The 20,795-nt window shown below is 43.6% G+C and overlaps 1 protein-coding gene across 4 annotated transcripts in view; it reads left to right on the top strand.

Annotated features, from left to right (window-relative positions):
• Positions 1-20,795, top strand: part of FAM13A (family with sequence similarity 13 member A) — a 123,484-nt gene that overhangs the window by 56,324 nt on the left and 46,365 nt on the right. For 3 of the 4 annotated variants that reach the window (XM_068137345.1, XM_068137344.1, XM_068137343.1), the window contains exon 7: positions 19,971-20,012. In XM_068137345.1, coding sequence (XP_067993446.1) covers positions 19,971-20,012 — 42 coding nt within the window. Of the gene's footprint in view, positions 1-7,816; positions 7,916-19,970; positions 20,013-20,795 lie in introns of those variants that run through there. The other variant, XM_068137346.1, reaches the window with a different exon arrangement.

Below are 20,795 nucleotides of genomic sequence, written 5' to 3'. Positions count from 1 at the left end.
CTGGTGTGGTTTGGGGTTTTTTGTATCTGATTTTGCTATGAGGAGAGCTTCTTTTTGATTCATGAGGCTGGTGGCTTTCTGATACCAATAGTGTCAGATAATAGTTTTTGCTGTAGAAAATAAGGTGCAAACATCTGTGGTAATTTTAAAGCGTGCCTTGTTTCCGGTAGCTTTGCAGAGCAAGCAGTTCTCTACCACTTGAAGCTGTGAGGTACTCCTTCCTGTGCAGCTTCCCAGAGGGGACCCAGGCAGTCTGTAGGAAAATCAGCGGGCACAGGTCACTGAGTTCTCAGCCAGGCTTGTTTGCTGCTGCAATTTCCTGGTTCAGCTGGAAGAGCTGCGCATTTGGACGTTGTGTTCAGCACGTTGCAGGGTAGGCTGATGGAGTTTAGCTGTGACTTCCCATGACATGTGCATTTTTTAATCAAAGTGGTTAGCTGGCTGTCTAATAAGAAAAGGCTGGGGGTAGCGGTACAGGGCTGTCACTCCCTGCTCTTGTCACTTTGCTTGCATCTCTTTGTCACTGAGGTTTTTCAGTGTTGTAAAAATCCTCCCTTGTTGTGGTCAGTGGTCATGAGAGATTTCCTCTCATTTTATCTGTTGTAAGGAAAGTGGTTCCGAGCTGACTGTTGTGTAGAAATTGCACTTTCTCACATTGGCTCAGTGCTTTCCTCCTGGTCTGAGAGGGTTTCAGTTAGGAAGTGTGAAGATAGATCCATTTCTGTACAAAGCTTTCCTTTTTGTTTTCCACCTGCTGCAAGAAGTATATTTGCACTAGAGGTGGCTGCAAAGAGAGACTGCTAGATAATTGCAAAGAAATTACTAAAGGCCACTTGGATGTTAATGACTTCCAGTCATTAAGGCTTTGACAGGACTCCTGGAAACAAGATATTCTGCCCCCAGTTCCTCAAGGCCTTTCATAGTTTCCAAGCTCTCTGCATTCAGAACGTTTGAGTCAGGCAGGGAGGGATTAATATCGAATAAAACATTTTTATAGTCTTGCATTATGGTTAGGAACCACCTAACCACCACAAAATGACTGTTCTCTTGGGAGCACTGCTAACAGTGCACCATGTTTTGTCAAATTAGTAGATGTTTCCCTCTACCACAAAAATTCAGTGTTAAACTGCAAGAAAATCAAGTGATCACCATTCTGAGAGGGCTACTGGTCATCAGAGAAAATAAGTTTTCCTCTGAACTCTCATAACTTTTTCTGGACTTATGCTTCTTGGGTAGAAAAAAATGGACTTTTCCCAGGAGTGTGGAGGGGAGTTGCAAAGTTGCAAGCTTGGACCTTTCTTTTGTTGTTCTAAGTGGTCCTGAAAATTAAATGTAGGCTTATGCTGGACTTCTGTGTCTCTTGTGCTGCTCTTAACATTGCTCAGACTGGCCTGCAGCAGGATGGGAGCGTGTTAACATAGTCTGGACACATACAGAGTGTTTAGACTCAAAGCTGATTTTGCAAATGAAGGGCACAGCAGTGAACTGCACTGATTGAGCTCAGTGTTGTTGTATCTGGCTGTGCATAAAAAATAATCTGTATTTCTTGATGTATGCACAGCTTAGTGCAGGAAGAAGCCCTAGGACTTGCCAGAGCGTGTGCTGGCCAAATCCAGGTAGGTTTTAGTGGATCTGGTCAGAGTTGTCCTTTAGCCAGGATCTACCTTGCTTCCATGACAGATGCATCTTTCAGCTCTGTGCAGAGAGATGGAGTTACCATGTCTTAGCTCACTCCTGTCTTTGTGCCTCCCAGCTGGAGCCTGTCTCTCACACCAAGTCATCTATTCCCACCACTTCTGGAAGCCAGGCCAGCCTCTGGGACACTTGTGCAGAGGGAGGTCTCATTTCAGACATATCGTTAACTGAAGAAGAGGAGCTATTTCTAGAGGGTTTTTCTGGAGGGTAACTCTGCCAGACTGCCTCCCTTGCCAGCACAGATGGCAGTTTATCTTTCAGTGGAGTAGAAAAGCTGCATTCACCCAACATGAATGTTGTGGTCTGCCCCTCTGCTTTGCTCACTCCCTTCTGATACAGTTGTTATTTTTGTAAGGCTAAGGGTGAGCTGCAGGCATTTCACTTGGAGATGCTTTAGAAAGGAAACATGCTGGATTCAGAGACACGGAGTTCACAGGAGAGTAATTTTGTAGAGGATTGGAAGGGTGTTTTTGGAAGGTGGAAAAGTGCAGAGCCAGTGACACTTTTGGTAGAGAAATGCAAATAGTGCAGGGAGTACCAAAGGCTTATTTAAAAATGTTTGGAATCTTTTTGCTGACAAATGAATGTTGTTTTTTTTCTTCAGTGTTTTCTATGGCAAACATTTAATTGGTCAGAAGCAGATGAATTTTTAAAGGGTCTTTGTGCAGACTGGTTTGTAAAAATAACAGTTTAAAGGAGTGGGAGAAATGTCATTGGACATTAATATTTAGGAATGTCATTAGATTAGCAGAGCTTTGGAAAAAGGCTGCTTTGAAAGTAACTTGTATATGACTGGACTCCTGCTTGTTTGCGCTCCCATGCTCTGGCACTTGAACTAACTAGTGCAAATGGAGAACCTACTGACCTGTTGCACAGCATGCTTCACTCTGTTCCCACAGCAGATTAGCTGGCACAGCCATTCATTACTTGATGCTTTCCCAGAAAACCCTTTAGGAACCTACTCCCAGTCCTCCCCCTTCTCCAGGATAGAGGCCAAGAAATAATTTCTGGGCTATCCCATGGGGCAAGAGTCCTTTGGAACAAGTTAAAGCAGCTGACAAGCGGGTGTGGCAGTGCTTGCGAAGGACACTGCTGCTTAGTGAAGAGCCTCCACAGCAGCTATTCCAGGTCTCCTGGTAGCTTGAGGTGTCCCTCTCAATGGGAAATGCACATGCATGCTTATCTGTTGGCTGAGATCAAGAACTCTGAGAAGCTTTCAGCTTGGTGTTTACTTTGTTCCTGTCTGAGCAAGTTTAAGGAAAAATTCTGGAATATGTTTCCTCCTTAATAGATTTTAACTAGCTTTGTTTAAAAGGCAATTTGGCCTCCAAGCTGCAGGAAAGAACAGAAGAGCTATGGTGCAAACACCCAGCATATTCCCCACAGATATGCCAGCAATACTTGCATTTCTGTGCCGACACTTTTGGGAGTACTAAGTCAAACATTCATATTTCCTGCATGAATAGGCAATTTTCTTTGAAAAACACTAAACGTGTGGGGTTTAGTTCTTCACGGGTTGCCTCTGAACCCTCTTCAATTTTTCACAACTTGCTTGAGAATGGGAATTCCTGAACGTCTCAGAGTCGTCTGTAGCAACCACCCCAGTAGGAAACACAGACATAGTATGCCTTTCCCACACAGTATCTACGTGGATGCCTCCAAGGATGATCTTAATTTCTTTAGCCACACAGCCTCTCAGGGCTAATGTGTAAGTGCAGATCTGGCATGACATTGTATCCCCCAGTAACATCCAGGATCTTGGATATAGGTCCCATATTTGACTCTTCTATGGCTGTACTAAAATTTCTCATGATGGCTTGCACACACCATGCAAAAAGAACCACCAGTATTATTTTACACTTCCTTTCAGATCTTTGATAAGGTGTTACTTGACACAGGGCTGAGTGCCAGTCTTGGAAAGCTACTGTTAATGCTTACCCCATTTCTGAAGATTGCCCTTTTAATAACTCTACATTTTTGAAGTATTAGTTACTCTTTTGGACAGGGCCTATTGAATGGAGTATCTGCTTTGTTTGGACACGAAGGGCTACAGTTTCCAAATATGTTTTCTGTTTACATATGGCTTGCTTGTTTCACATGTGCACACAAATCTGCTGCCCTGCGGGAGGTTTTCTGGGGTATTAATCAGTTGTAATTGCAGATGTTTGTATGCACAGATACTCTAAAGAAAAAACTGCCTGTATGTTTACATAAATAATGGCATTTACAATTTTTTATTGGTGGTGTTTTGAAAAGCACATTCTGTAATTTTCACTCTGATGGTATCTTTGCTTTGCATTTTATGTTTCTGCCAGGGGGAAGTTACTGTGTAACTTTGTAAACACTGTGGGAATACACTGATGGTATTGAGCGGAGCTCCAGCATCTTAAAAACCCTTAGATATTATCAGATATTTGTTTTTCTCTCTCTCTCTCTTTTTTAAATTATTATCTAATTTGTGTATGGCTGTGCAGTGAGGCAAGGGATAACCGCTGTTCAGGAGGCAGACTCAGACACATCCTCTTAAAATCCATTATCTAGATCACTTATATCTCATGTCCTCTGGCGCTGTTCACAGGTCCTCTTGTTGCTTTATATGCTGAGAAAATTATTCTGTGTGCAGCTAAGTATGAAAACAAAAGAAAGGGAAGAATGCACTTCTGAATGATGATTGACAGGAGGCTTCCATTCCAAATGTGTATTCATTCTTTAAACAGTGGTGGTGTTGGAGAAAAGTCATTATTCATATTTAGCGCCAGCTAATGTCTTCTTTCCTTTGTTGAATTTCAGTAAGAAATTTGCAAATCTAGTTTGAACCCAGGTGGTGCTTTGGCACAGGTGCTGAAGTGTGGGGGGGTGTGGTGGTATTTTAAGGGGCTTTATAATTTTTATTATGTGTTCTCTGTTTTCCTGAAGTATTCATAATACACTAAGGAGTGTACAGGCAGTGGAGAGGATGCTGTGTCGGTCTTGAAAGAAGGGAGTTTCCCCCCATCTTCTGTATGTATGTGTGATGGTACCATAGCCACTGTGGTAGAATGTTGCTGCTAACAGATGAGTTTGGCCTTTCTGAGCAGTAGGAATGCAAGAATTGTATGAAATTTGCAGAAGAGGTTTTGTTTTTCATGTCTAACATCAGAGAACAAATTGAACAAGTACAAACAAATCCAGACCAAAATATTGTACAGTCCCAGGATTTATATGTGAATCATGCAAATTAAAAAGGGTATTGGAGAGTAGGGAGAGGATAGGAATTCCCACATGTGTTGTGTAGCAAAATGGTTTCAATTTGAGAAGGAAGTAGAATTATTTGGAGATAAGACCACATTTTTCTGGCAACTTTGTTCTGCCTGCTTTAAATACAAGTGCATTACTTGTGGTCTGTACCCATGAACAGGAGAGTTGAAGAATGAGAGAGTTGTGTACTTGTTTAGCAGAGGGAGAGATTTGAAGGGCCCATTGAGATGATGCTAACTGAATTGAGGTGCACTGTAGAGTGATTTCCCACTGTTTGAGTAGCAGGTACTGCTGCTCTTACTGATGGCTGGCTACTGTCCCCCAAAGTACTTGTTAAATTTCACACTTTCTGACATTTCTCCATGTTATTGCAGTATCTGCAGCTGCTCCAGAAATAATTAAAACCTTGGTAAACCAGCAGTGCTAGCAGAAGTCCACCAGCTGCATTTTCTTTATCTTTGATCTCCTTTAATGGATGTCAAAGTTGCATGCCAGTGGGTGCACAGGGAAATATGAGCTGCGGTACCTCTTCTTAGTCATGGTGGTTTTGGCAATGCTAAAGAGGTAGACAGGGAAGAAGACAAGAAAATTGATACCCCATTTAGGGGAGTCCAACAAAAAAAAGAGAATAGAAACAGAAGGTGGATCTGAAGGTACATGACAACACAGGGAGTCCTGGGCAACATTAATGTTCTCTCTAGGTATCTGGTTGATTTCATAATGATGCCATGCAATACCCTGATGCAAATTCATAATTCTTGGTGGTTATTACAGCATGACTTTTTGTTAGTGAATTCTTTGTTGATGATCTTAGTACTTTTAAGCTCATTAATATGGACAAGTCCCTTGGAAGTTATAACAAAATAGCTAGAGTATAAATTCAGAGTACAGCAGCTATTTGAGTCCATTTCTGTTTATTCAGCAAACTACTCTGGAGAACTCTGACTCCTTCCCCATGTAGGTGGCTCCTTAGTTAAATGGGGAAACTTGGGTTTTTTATTTGCATCCCAATGGTAACACTCAGTTTATAGAAGTGTAATAGACTATGAATAATTGTATGTATATAAAAGAAGACTGGCCAAGAAAAGCCAATTTGATTTATGTTGCATTATGAAACAGTACAAGGTACTTTTGTTTTATACTGAAGCAGTTTTATGTATCAGAGGAAAATCTTTTATGTTTTAAGTTGCTTAAGAGTACATATGGCATATTTGACTTAACAGGAAGTCATCAAGATATTCATTTAATTGGCACAGATAAGGGCAGCCCAAGTCTGTGATGGCAGAGTGCTTTATCAGCGTTGCTAGCTTTCCTAAAAAGGGGCCCTGCGCTGTGCCTGGCATGACTGGTGCAGCAGAACTGGCGTGTGCTGAGACGACGGGCAGAAGCACCACTAATGCGCTTCTTCCAGTCAGCCTGCTGACAGGAGCCAATGTTAAACAGTCCAGTGTACTGAAGCAGAGCCTCTTCTCCATTGACCTCTGCATCTCTACTCCATGCTACAGCTTTCTGAGGCTGCAGCTGCCCTGCTGCTCTTGGTTTTGATGGAATATGTGCCTGCCTTCTGCTGGGAAGATCTGTTAGGCATCCCTATGAAATGTCTGATTGTCTTCTGCTAACCTGTGAGTGTCATCAGCTTCCCCAGAAAGCTGATGTGGCTCTTGCGTAATTCACATGACCTACATCTGTATGGAAGTCTTAAACACACATGTGCTAAGCTCTTGCTGCAGCTTTCTCCCAAACTAGTGCCAGTCCTGACTGGGTTCAAAGATGACAGTGCTTTTAACATTGACTTAAATTTTTGAAGATTGGCGTGTCTGGCTGCACCAGAAGTAGCCATTAGGCTTTTACCACCCAAAATGTTGAAAGGATCCAGTCTCTTACGCTCCTCTATCAGTTCAGGTTGTCCTGTTTCTCATCACGTGAAATGCGTAGTGTAATAAGGTTGTTCACAGGTGGAGCAGCAGCAGCAGTGTTTCTCTCCAGTTGAGGGAAGTTAGAGAATTCCTTAGATGTTCTGGGAAGAGGAAGTGCAAAGGTGAGAAATAAAACTTTGTGTACGTGCCTTCAGCAGCCATCAAATGTTTCAGTGCAAGATCTTCTTGGGGATTTTGTACTGTTCATTTTCCAAAATCAAAGGTGGCAAATCCATGACGTGGGGCTCTTGTTGCTGCTTTTCCCATATTTGTGTTTTCAGAGCACAATTTGAGCGTTAGCTACAGATGTAAATGTGCTTGAGGGTGGCCCACTGGGAACATCAGTAAAAGTGTTTGGTTTCTGCAACCCTTACCTCTTCATTTCAGTACTTCCCTGCTCCTGTTTGCTCTGTGTTAGGGTCAGTTGGCACAAGCCCTCTGAACCTCAGTACTGCAACACAAAGGAATGAGAAGTCCAGGGGTCCAGTTGTATGAGCCCCCACAGACACCTGCATATGGTGCAGGTGTGTGTATGCAGGCATGTGGATCCCAGGGGTTTGCAGAGGGGGCTTAGCCAGGTGAGGGTATGGTAGAGCTTTGGGGAGGTTGTGGGTGACTACATCACACCCTGGGTGACACTTGGGTGACAGTGGGCTGGGTTGTAGTTACGAGAACGGATAGGAAAGACCTCGAGGTGTCTTTGTGTTAAAAGATACTGTGTAATAGTTAGCCCACAGCTTGTGGGATTTCTTGCAGGTCCGGGACCTCGTAAACTTCTTTCGGTTAACCGATGTTTGCCGAGGCAGGGCCGCGGCCGGGTTGGCCGCTCTCGCAGCCTGCCTGCAGGGAGAGCGGGACGGGGCCCTCGGCTGCGGGGCGGGGCGGGTCGCCGTCAGCCGCCAACGCGGGGCCGGCGGACCTCGGGCCCCTCCCCGGGGGTGGGCCGCGCCGCCGGCTCTTAGTGGCAAGGTGCTGGCGACGCTACGGGCGCGGCGAGACGAGAGGAGAGGTTGGGCGGGTGGCGGTCCCATGGCCAGCATGGCTTGCGAAGTTATGCCCCTGCAGAGGTACGTGGCCAACCGCGGCAGCCCCCGGTCCAATGCGCCGCGCAGGCGGGCGGGGTGCGGGGCTTGTGTCGCACTGCCCCGCTCGGGGCACGGGGGAAGCCGGGACTCCGGCCCCGCTAGAAAGGGCAGCGCCGGGACGGTGTAACAGGTTGATTTGTTAAGGGGGTCTGGGAACGGGAGAGATCTAGAGAGGGGGCGTTCCATATAGTGCCCCGAAATCCACGCAGCCTCCTCCTTACGGGGAGCCTGTCGCGGGCAGGGAGCAGCTCAGGTTTGTAGGGTTGTAGGTGCTCGGCGGCCATACCCTCTCGGCGAGTGGTCGTGGGGTGACGGTTTTCTGCGCCCGAGCAAACCTGAGTCCGCCGCCTCACCTCATCAGGGGCTGTATTGCGGTAAGGGAGCCCCGCGCAGCCCAGCTGGGTTTGCCCCACCGAGAGACCTCTGCGTACGCACTCGGCGTGGTTCGCCTTGGCAGCAGCATGGGCGAGAGGCTTGGTTTTCGGAGGAAAAGGCCTATTTTGTTTGCAGGGTGTGGAGACACACCTCCCTTTCAGCACCAGCTGTGAGCACGTACCTGTGTTCCTGCCACAGGACGGCAGGGATAGCTGCAGTCAGGCGTTTGAAATGGCGGGGTACAGACCCACTACAGGGGCCAGGGCAACTGAACACACCCCCTTGACCACGTCCTTCATTTTAATTTTGGGGTTTTTTTTTATTGCTGTTTCGGTTCTCAAAATTAAGCAGTCCGTACCTCCTCTAGGCATAATCGAACAGGCTGAATGTCAATCTTTATGTAATCCCCCAAAGCAGTAAATCAGTGATTCAGTGTGTCATTTCAGCACTGGGCTGCTGCTGTTTCAGCAGAAGCTGCGGAATTGCTGCTTGCTTGGGCACGACAGTGTAGTAACAGAAATTGCTGCCCAAACTGTCGTTTTCTTGATAGAGTGCAGGGTCCTCTGTGCAGATAAATATGGACGAACTCTTTTGCAGTAATGCAGTTGCAGAGTTCCATGTTGATGACTGCAGAGAAACAGATATGTGGCTTGAATGTCTTAAAGAAATACTCATACTGCAGCATTCCTATTTGAAGGACCAGTCTCATGTTATATTTTTAACCTTTTTGTGTTCTGGAAGACCTATCATAGCAGTGGTCAGAACAAGTGGTTGTTACTGTGCTCTTGACTGTTGACCCCAGGGGAAGATAGGTTTCACAGTGTAGCTTTAATTAGAGTCTTTGGGTTTTTTGTTGTCAAGGATTAGCTCTCAATCAGTTAGAAATGCACTCTGCACTTCAGAAATTAAGATTTTTCTTCAAACTTCTATTAAGCCTTGAGTGTTATAAGGAGTTGTTTGAGCTTTGCAGTTAAAATGAGATAAAAACTATTCACTAAGTTGCAGTTTCTTTTCCTTGGTCTGCTTTTACCATGTGTATACTGTACTTTCAGCACCTCATTTTCTTTGGTCCTGAGGGCAGACAAGCAGAGACTCCCAGATCTTTTTTTATAGAATCATAGGATTATTTTGTTTGGAAAAGACCTTTAAGATCATCGAGTCAAAGCATTATCTAATTATACCAATTCTGGTGCTAAACCATGTTCCTTAGCACCACATCTATGCATGTTATAAACATCTCCAGGGATGGTGATTTGACCACCTCCCTGAGAAGCCTATTCCAGTGTTTGATAATTCTTCCAGTGAAGAAGTTCCAGGCAGTTGTAGAGAGTAACAAGGTCTTCTCTCAGCCTCCCTTTCTCCAGACTAAACACCTCTGGTCCCCTCAGCCACTCCTTGTAAGATTTATTCTCCAGGCCTTCACCAACTGTGTTGCCGTTCTCTGGACCTGCTCCAGCATCTCAGTGTCTTTCTTGTAGTCAGGGGCTCAAAACTGAACACAGTGCAGCTTTACCAGTGCTGAATACAAAGGCAACAGTCACTTCTCTAGTTCTGCTGGCCACACTATTCCTGATGCAGGCCAGAATGCTCCTGTCCTTCTTGGCCACCTGAGCACACTGCTGGCTCATATTCGGCTAGCTGTTGACCAGCACCCCCAGCTCCTTTTCCACCAGGCAATCTTCCAGCCACTCTGCCCCAAACCTGTATCCTTGCATGGGGTTGTTGTGACAGAAGTGCAGGGCTTGACACTTGGCTGTGTTAAACCTCATACAGCCAGCCTCAACCTGTTGATTCGGCTTGTCCAGGTCACTCTGTAAAGCCTTCCTACCCTCAGGCAGATCAACACTCCTACCCAGCTTAATGGACTCGATTCCCTCATCCAGGTCATTGATAAAGATGTTAAGTAGAAGTGGCTCTGATACTGAGCCAAAGGGAACACCACTTGTGCCTGGCTGCCAACTGGATTTAACTCCATTTGCCACCTCTCTTTGGGCCTGGCTCTCCTGACAACTTTTTACCCAGCATAGCAGGGTAAAACAGTGGCATTTTCCAGGTTGCACCTTTATTTTCCTATTCTTCTTCATGGAATATTGTCTCCATTTGTTGCAGAGGAAAGTCTTGCAGGCTTCAATACCTGGTAGTGGTTGGTAGCAACATGGGTAGCAGTATACTCATGGTTCCTGTCAGCTTGGCTGTCTGATGCAGCACTGTTCCAACTGAGGGTGTGAACAACCTGCAGTGGATGATTGCTGTTACAGGGTCTAAAGCCAACTAATGGCAACCTCCACAAGCTATGGCTCTGGTAACTTCACAAGCTGAAAGTATCCATCTTCCTGTTTCAAGAAAGGGAATGAGCTGCCAGCAGTTACTGTGTTTGGTACCCTTTGTGGCTGGGAAAACTGCCTCCAGCCCATCTCCTGCAGCCGTCCTACTCTGTGCTCTCATTAGGCCGTAAGACTGTTGTGCTGCAGCTATATGAATGCATCTCTATGTGGCTAGCATGTAAAACTTGGGAGAGGGAGAGTCTGCTTAGTAAGCTCTGGAGTTTAAATGGCATATACCACTAGAATGCAAAGTATTGTATCTACCAAAGTATCTGTAAGCTGTGAGTCTGTCTTCCCCAAAACCGTATAATGTGCCTGCTTAGAGCCATATGTACTTCCCTTTTTTTCATATATATAGATATCTATGGCATGACATAAGACAGAGTATGGTGGCCTGCTGCAAGGAAGTGACAATCAGGATTATGTTTCATTGTGTGGGAAGAGGTGTAAGGCGAATGCATTGAAGCCTGCACTGCAAGTGGTACTATATTGCCCTAACACTGCCGAAGGCACCTGTGTGTGCCACACAGGTTACATTACTGATATTTCCAACAACCTTTCCACCATAATTGTCTCTTTTATTGCCAGTAGCCTAAAATGTTTTCTGACTAGCACTGACTTACTTGAATACTCTAGATTCCTTGTTAGAGCATTACTAATGCTGCTATGTGTGTTTTAATTCCTTTATCCTAGTTTGGTCTACTGCAGATTTAGCAAAGGCTGTGCAAACCTGAAACTCGTGGTGGCCACTTTTGCCAGTTGCATCTGCTAGCTTCTGAGCAAGATCAGAAAGACAAGTACATGCTCAGGCCTTGTTTGTGATCAGTGGCCTCTTTCACTTTGCTGGAACAAACCAAAGCAGAGTGAAGCCATTCACACATATATTTAGAAAGTGCATCTGCTAGAAGTAAGGGGTGTGACCAATCTGTTTCTTACCTATGCTACAGCAGTTGTCTGCAGGGGCAGTCTCGCAGTCATCATCGGGGTTGGGTGATTTACCTTGCTGGTTTGTTTACTTGGGGTCGTTCACAAACACCCAGGGTTTTAGTCTGAGAACACTGTTTGTACCCCAGTGAGAACTTCTTTTTTTTTCTCCTGAATGGCTGCTGTGTTCTCTTAGACTGGTGAAAGTTTGTGTGTTAAGGTATCTGAAATAAGTCTGATCCTTTGGACTTTGTTATCACTTGCTATCCAAGGTACTTGGGAGTGCTTGACAAGCCCTAGTGAAGCGTGCTGTGGAATATGTGTGTGAAGTATGTTCTCTGAGGGCGGAGAGAACTTGTATCTGATTTTTTGATGATTTCTTGTGCTTTGCTTTGTTTTCCTGGTGGAAGAATGGAGAGAAATTCAATCCTGTGGTTCTCATTTTCCTTGAGTCATAGTCTATTACAAAATGTTGTGTGAATGTTTTGCTTTCCAGACTCGCATTTGACCCACAGCTGGGTACTGTGGCTTGTCTAAGCTGCGACACAATGAGTGTAGGAGCTTGTAGAAGCTTTTCCTGGGTACCAGTGAGTGTGTGTGGGCTCTGATTAAAAGGGGAAATTGATGTGGAAATTTTCTGCAGCGTTTGCCTCCAGGGTGTCCACCTGGTTAAGCAAGAAATTATGAATATTTACGTAAAAACTAGGGTCACAGATACCTTTGTTTGAAGTGTGCAAGCTTTTAACAAACAATCCTGAAATCCAAATTGCTGGTTACCTGGTAACAGTTATTCACCATTACAATGCAACAGGTATGCCTGTGCATTATGCAACCTCACACTGTTCAAATCTGAGAAGAGGTGAGACTTTGGCTGTACATTCATTCCGCCTCTTTCTGACCCATTTTCTGGTTTTATCCTAGGGAGGCCTATTGCCAAACCACAAGCAGAAATAAAAACACTGCCCTGTCTTTCATAATAAGCCCTGACTAGTTTAAGAAGTAAAACAACAAAAGCAAGCTGTTTAACATTGACGTCATTTTATACAAGATAAACATATTTGCAATCCAGGAGGATAGTGAGTAGAAAATAATTATACAAAATTATGCTGCCAGAGGTTCCAGTAGATTCAGATATGTTAATATCAATGGAAAATCAGCCTCTTGCTCACAGTGGCAATTAATCAGCTAGTTCTGCTCATTTCAGCTTGCCAGGTAGCTAGCCTGTACTTCCCTGAAGTTGCTTTGATGTGGGAGGAGGTATGCAAAAGGGCTTCAGTTTTGGTTTGGTTTTTTTTTTCCATTGAGGCAATGTGCCTCAGTCTCAGTGCCCCTCACACATAGCTCGTGCAGTTATGCCCATGGGTAATGCTGTGCGTTCTCAGTGCATATAGCTGCGCTGTGCGTGTCTCTTCCTACAGCTCTGTGATGTCACGGGCTTAAGAGGTAACTTAGTTGAGAGACTTTGGGGAAAAACACTGCAGAAGAAATGGCTTGAGGGAAAATGGCAAGATCTTTTGGAGAGTAATTGTTTAAGCCAATACCAATCCATCCCTGCCCAAGTTATTGGAGATGCTTTGCAGAGTATGTGAGTTCAGAATAAAGAAGCTGGATTGTCTGCCTAGTATTTTGACACGTGGCTCATTTGTTGAGTAGCTTATGCAGGTAGTAAAGCATAAGCTTAACTTGATTTCAGTGGTAAGCATGATTAGATATACCTGTTGTGAAGACTGGAGATAAATAACTGAAATGACATGTTATGATTATGACTATAATAGTTACTCTTCAGGGAAAATAACTCTGAGAAATAGCTGTTAAGCATTTGTTTCTTGGGCAATTACCATATACTGCATTCCTCCTTCCTCCCCCTCTGATTAAGGGTATAGAGCAAGGGTGGCATTGCTCAACAGTTGGTGATAAACGCTGATTTTTAATGGTGACCATTGTATCACCACAGTGTTTTCATCAGATTAAATTTATTGTTTATCTTGGTATTATATGATCTTTTTCTTTTGCATAACACACCTCAGTATTTATTTGAAGAACATTTATTTTGAAGGCTTTATTTGAAGGAACAAGCTTTTATTGTCTGCTGTTTCTCATTTGCAAAACCAGTACCTTTTACCCACTGACATGAAGCAGAGACTGAGTAAATCACTCTGTTGAGAAAATAAATGTGTTTGAGCAGTTCCAATCTTGCATTTGTGGCAGGCTTGAAATAGCTGTTATGGGAAAAGGACTTGGGGGGGAGGAGGGGAGGGGGAAAGAGCTGTTGAAAAATTTGTGAAGACGACATTCAGGAAAAAAAGCATTACTGTGACTTCAGAGTTGAGGCTTCCTTGAAGTGATTCTTAGTGCTGTTGATGGTGGATTTTAGAGTAAGTAAATGAACAATATTGTCAAAATCCTCTGCAAGTGCAAAAATGGCATGCTTGTAATCCAAGGTGGCACAGTGGTTCTGAATGATGAGAAGAAAACAAGAGGGAGATAACTAAGTCACCCAAGTTTAGACTTCCTTCTCCTTCTCCCAAAATCTGCATTAACTTTTGATATTAATAATTTGATGCCACTGAATTTTCAATGCCTTTTTCTTTGGTCACATTAAAATTGGAAGCAGCTGTTCCATTGCCTGAAAAAAAGTATTCTCACTAAAAAACAATTAATTTCTTTCGAAGTCCAGAGTATCTGTGGTGGAATATAATGCAAGCCATTTCTTTATCTGAACTGTTGAGGTCAAAACAAATAGAGCCTATGGCAAGGCATTAAGGAGACATGGCCTTGGCTGAGCAGCATGACCCTGCCAGTATCTAGGCCTCTCATATCTGATGCTAAATGTTGACACTTGAGTCAAAGTACATTTTCATGACTGATTTTTTTTTATTTAATCAGCTACATGTCCCATTTAACTTTTTTTGCAAGTAGGAAAGCAGCAGGAGCTTTACAATAGAAGTTTCAGTGCCAGCAAGCCAGGACGGAAGAATTGCTGATAATCAAGTGCAAATATAAAAAGAAAGAGGGGGGTCTGAGCCATCCTCTGACCTGGAATGAGAGCTCAGGCCAGCAAGGGGTCTGGGACAGGGGTGTCCTATATGCATGTCAACAAATTGGGTGTTTTACAGTTTCAGTTCTGAGACAGGCTCAATAGCTCCCTTATTCTTTCTGAAGGGCAAGATGAGCCTTCAGGAGGAGGAAGAAGAAAGCTCAGGATCATCATCCTCATTGTGCATATAAGAATGTCATGGGTGACTTTCCTGTTTAACATTCCTGTTGCAAAAGGGGGAGGCAAAAAAGGTAGCTGTGGTTCTGTAGTGGAAATGTATGGTTTAACACTTAGACTTCATGTAAGCTTTCCTGTTTCCTCCTTTAGAGACGGAATGGATGGATTGTGTAAATGCTGTAAAACACACGTACCTGAAAATCCTAACAGGTGCTAAACTAACTGGTGGGTGGTGCTGACATTCCTTCCTGACTAACAGACTTTTTTTGTTAGCTCAGAGGAGGTCACAAACATAACAATATTACTTCTTCAGCTGTAAAATCAAGAGAACTTCTCCCCCCTCTCCCCCCCCATCCTCCCAGTTTGGCAAGAAGGAAGCGATCAGATACTTGGGTATCCTTCAGGAGTGTGATAAATTGCTCTCCCAAGTGTTGCATGAAAGAGCCATTAATTTATGCTTAATCTCTTGGTTTAGGGGAGCTACATATATGTCTAATAAGGAAGAGACTGCTGTATTTTGCAATGCTTGGCCATATAATCAGTGATAACTGAATAAATATCTGCGCTTTTTAAAGTTATTTAATCTCTTCAGTGGCTTCTGGCCACAAGGCATGTGTTGAGCTGGGCAAAAATTTGAGGACATTAAAAACACAAACCAAAACACCTGATTTACTACTAAACCTGCTTGCCTAGGAAAAAAAATTCTTTGCTGGGCGAAGTAGAAGTTTAAACTATGTAAGAGATGCACATCAGAATTACTTGTCCCCTGCGTCCTGTGAACGGCTGACTTGGTTTGCAAGGTCAGTCTGCCGGGTTTCCTTTCTTTCTGGATCCCTTTAACCAAAAAGGAATTATGCACCCCAAGTACAGTGCAGTTAAATGTTAATGCTAGAAGTCATTAAGTTATGTTTTCCTTTTGAAAGGATACATAGTAGAGCAGGCTTCTAGCAGTGCTAATAAATCCTTCAGGGCAAGGTATTTTAAAACAGGGATGGTAGTTGTTGTTTAATCAGCATAGAGTGGTAATGACAAAGAATCCTGTGTGGAAGGTTTTGAACCAATTTTTCAGCCTGCTTATTGTGTAATATCAACTAGTGATCACTTATGATTCATGTCTTGTACATTTTTGCTTGCTTACCTGTCTCTCATATATCCAAAACCATGAGGTTTAAAACCCCTTAGACACAGTTTTCATTCTTTCCATTAAACTAATCTGTGTTTGTGGGTATAATATAGCACTTGAGTTTGTTACCTTGCAACACAAATAATTCATTATTTCATAAAATATTTCAATCAAGACAGAATCCTTGTGTAGTAAGTGATTGCAGTAGGGTGTGGTAGTTTCAGGTCTAACTTCAGGGATTGTGTATTACGTGGAATATATGGTTTAAATCTGTTTGTACTTTACACAGCTCATGTCTTCCAGCTTGAACAGATGAGTTGACTAAGGTGCAGGAAGTTAGGTAAAGATACTTGGGATATGTTGTTCCTAATGGCTCAGGGGTGGAATGGATAATATGCTTTACTCAAACACAGGAGGTATATTTTAAAGGCTTATTCATGACATCTAGACTTTTAGAAAAACATTTATTTATTTAAAATAAACCAAACCAGGTTGGAAGAGACCTTCAAGATCATCGCGTCCAACCCATCAACCAATCCAACCCACCTAAACAACTAAACCATGGCACCAAGCACCCCATCAAGTCTCCTCCTGAAAACCTCCAATGATGGTGACTCCACCACCTCCTTGGGCAGCCCATTCCAATGGGCAATCACCCTTTCTGTATAGAACTTCTTCCTAACATCCAACCTAAACTTCTCCTGGTGCAGCCTGAGACTGTGTCCTCTTGTTCTGGTACTGGCTGCCTGGGAGAAAAGACCAACATCCACCTGTCTACACCTTCCCTTCAGGTAGTTGTAGAGAGTGATAAGGTCACTCCTGAGTCTCCTCCAGGCTAAGCAATCCCAGCTCCCTGAGTATTTCCTCGTAGGGCTTGTGTTCCAAGCCCCTCACCAACTTTGTTGCCCTTCTCTGGACTCGTTCCAGCAAGTCAACATCCTTCCTAAACTGAGGGGCCCAGAACTGGACACAGTACTCGAGGTGCGGCCTGGAGCTCTTCATCCCAGATGCAGCTGCTGATCAGTGCTGCACCTGTAAAAGTATAAAGCACCATTGGACAAGAGAATTTTTGTACAGCTACAATTATTATTAACCATGTGAAATTTTGAAACACGGTTATCTAAGTGAAACTGGTATTTTGTTTCTGACTTAGAGCTTCTTTCTCCCACAGTCCCAGCTAATGTTCTCAAGATATTTATTCCTCCTCAGTTACTTTGTGTGAGTGGATGTTTTGTACAGTTACAAAACTTGCTTAAACTCGTGGAGCAGCCCTTAGGGTACTTGCTGTGGAAGAAAAAGAAGGAAATTCAAGAAGTTTCAGAGCCCTTGCTGAATGCTACTTTTCCATCTGATCTGTTGAAACGACTAGTGAGAGTATGAATATAAGAAAGTTATTTGAGCCTTTTCGGTGTCATTGTGCTTCTGGGACTTGGAAGTTAGTGGCAAACCCTGAGACGAGGAAGGGCTTTTGTGATGGAAAAGAAAGCAAGTTTGGTGTGACATGGACTACTGCTACACAAGGCAGCATTCAGTGTTGTCATTTGAATTTGCACTGACGCACAGAAATCTTGATGGAGCTGTGAACTTTTTGCTACATGAGAAAATATTTATGTTCTGTATCCTCCACTGGGATTTGTTTGTATTGAGATTCGAAGTACAGCCATTAATATAATGAGCTGAACATAGCAGAAAACTTTGGCAGCAGCTTTGTGAGTTTGTAGTAGCTTCTTTAAACTTAAAAAAAAAAGTCTATTCCATAAATGCTAAAAAAAGAGATAACTTACTCATGCAAGCTGGGAGATGTGCATGCTGAGGTCTCTGCCAGCCTTGGTGATTCTGTGTGATTCTGTCACAGAAGAGAGCCTGTACCTCGCAGTGGTTCTTAGCTGTGTCTTTGTTGCAGGGTGTCTCCTGCAAAGAGTAATGCTGAGCTTCTATGTTGCCCTCCACTTTTTCTAGGTGGTTTCAAAGCCATAGCAGTTTCTAGCAAAGACCTTTCCAGTGAGGTTTGCCTCAGTTCAGTGTTACCTTGCAGGCAGGCACCGTGCCATACTCCATGTGCTGGCTGGATGTGAGAGGAGGACAGCAGCAGTGTTTAATGCTTTTACAGCTGTGACAGACTGTAACTTGCTCAAGCTGCTGAAAATGAGCCTGTGGAAGTGACAGCAAAGTTTCCACTAGTAGCTCTGTTCCCAGTCTTCTTGGGGAGCTGCTGAAAACTGCCCAGCCACTGTTGGGTGCTGCAGAAGTGATTCAAGTTTTGACTGACCATGCTGGTTTTGGAAGCATCTTTCCTTCTTTCTGGTTAGTGGCATTTAGTGTTACTTCTGAATCCATGTTTTGTGCTTCCCTTGTGACATGTTGGAAGGTCTTTTCCCTAGATGCCCTTAGTTATCTCTATGATCTCTGTGTGCTGTAGTGGGATGGTCAAAATAATGCAGAGTTAAATCCCTGTGATTTGTTTGTTTGTTTGTGTTGTACTGGCTTCATCATATGTCTGTCAGCCTTCCTGGTCTTTCCAGCTCCTGTGCATCCTGTCTTCTCCCTCGTGCTTGTGCCTCTCAGATGAATTGAGCATGCATATTTGTGGATCTGTTATAACATTGGTTGGGTTTGAAATATGCCAGGGTGAAATCTGCCTCTGGCTATGTACAGTGGGAAAGCATGGTGCTTACCTGGCTGCAGGCCAGTTCCAGCTGTCTTGCTGAGGGAGCTTCCAGCTGGCTCCAGTAGAAGCTGTGAAAGGTACCTATTTCATCTCCTAGCTACAAAACCCTTGGAGATGTTTCTTTCCCCTTTATTCTGTGATTAGAGTAGCTTTTATAAATTGATAAATAAAATCCTTCAAAAGTCAAGATGTTCGTGGACTAAGTCTGGCTTTGCTGAAATTGATCTACTTTGTATCCTTGTTGAAGTTGGTTGGGATATCAGGACTGAGCTCATCTTACTGAGAGTATTAATCTGTATTCTTGCACCCTGTGAACAACTTGAAGGAGCTGGATGCTCTCACAGTGTAGTATTACCCCAGGACCTGTGGCTGAGTACCTGTGGCAAACTGCTGAGTACTGCTGTGGTCCCAGGCTGCTGAAACAGTGGGAGAGCAGCAGGGAAAAGCTTGGTTTCCAGTGCCTCTGAGATATGTTACTTTGTACTTTAAACAAAAGTAGTTTATTCAGCTTCCTTTCTTTCCTGCCTTTCTGCCAAGCTTGCTGTGCTCTTCAATTACAAGTCCTTTGGGGACAATTTGACCTTGGTGGCATTCCTGTGAGCTTGGAGGAAGACCCTGCAAAGCCAGTCATTTATCTGGTTGGAATGACTAAGTGAAATTTGCTTGAGTCCCTTCTTACAGTTGCATGGTCTTAAACTCACTTAAAACAGCAGTCCATCACAACTTTAAGCCTCAGCATCCCAGCAGCTCATTCTTGCCCTTCTGCTGGCACAGACATGATGAGCTAGATCAGAAAACTGGTTGGCCACTATCTGTAGTTACATTTGGACCAGGTCAGTTGACCCCTGAAGCACTATTTTGTCAGGGTAGCTCCACACCAGCTGATGGTAGCCTCTGATCTCAAGTTTAGGGAGATTTCGGTATCGTCAAATCAGCTTCATGATGGTGTAATAAACCTGGGGAATTCCTAGCCCCATGCATATACACATGCCTGTTTCTTTAGTCTCTCAAGATAAACTTGTTTGGGTTTTTTTCTTAAATTTTATTTTAATAGGTAGATTGTTTAGTTCTGCAACAGCAGACAGCAAAAGGCTCTGGTGGTTTTGGTGGTAAAATGCTTTATTATTGCTATGGGAGTAGTTGCACTGCTGCAGAGCCAGAGTGACTTCTGGCTATAGCAGATCTGTTGCACCACATTTACGGACAGTGAGAAATGAGTTGGATTCTTAGGTTTTAAGGCATGTAACTTAAAACTTTCTTCCATGAGTACAAGAGGAGGACAAAGAGGTCATGTCACTTCTGTAACAGGTGCATTATTTGTTATGTCTGCTTTTTAAGAGTGAGTATCTTGAACTGCAAATGCAAGAGCACGCTGTATACTAACTGTAAAATCTCTGTTTTGTTTTTAGCTCCCAAGAAGATGAGCGACCTATGTCACCCTTCTATGTGAGGTATTTACTCAATTGTTTTATTTTTCTATGTGGGATTGACTTGCCATTGGAATTAAATGTGAGAAATGATGCCAGAAATGCAAAACAGAGTGTAATCAAACTGAAGATTAATGTTAAGTTCATAACTCTTGCTCCACTGGTGGGATGAATGAGTCTTTGGAGATACAAGTTGTTGCAGATGTTTTGTATTTAGAGAGCAGGCTCAGGTTTTAGTGCCAGTCTTGTAAATTCTTAATTAGAAGATGGATATTTGTTTCCTCTTTTCTTCAGTTCATTATGTAGCTTAGATGCTCATCACGGGTATCTTAGAATCTGTGGGCACAGGAGAGATTCTTGCCACAAGCTTTGAGGAACTGGCAGCATGTGCTGCACAGAAAGCGCTGAGGAACCAGATGGTGAGTTAGCAGCCCATACAGCAGCTGTTTCTCTGCAGCAGTCCAGAAAAGCAGCAGTGTCTGGGTCCCCAGTGTGCCTGCCTGGAGGGAATGGTGCTCACACTGCATTTGAACAAATTGAGTTTCTTGTTTAGCCAACTGGAGGGCAAAGTCACTGCTTGTAAAAGTGGCCTAATTCTGTTGACATCAGTGAAAGTTTGCTCTGCTTGTTTCACTTGCAGGCTCATTTCCAGTGCTTTCATTTATACTTAGTGGAAGAACAGGAGCCAGGGCAACTAATAGAAAAGGGCTGCAGTGGAGAAAGGGCCAGATATTATAATTGGGTTCTTTGATCTCTGCAGAGTTTAAACAAATACAAAGAAATCCCTGTGGTGTTCTCTGAGAGCAG

Source organism: Melanerpes formicivorus, unplaced genomic scaffold (genome assembly GCF_026170545.1).
Source record: "Melanerpes formicivorus ecotype bairdi unplaced genomic scaffold, bMelFor1.0.p_v2 SCAF_4, whole genome shotgun sequence".
NCBI lineage: Eukaryota > Metazoa > Chordata > Aves > Piciformes > Picidae > Melanerpes > Melanerpes formicivorus.
The sequence above is the reverse complement of the archived record's forward strand: the minus strand, read 5'-3'. Positions and strand labels throughout refer to the sequence as shown.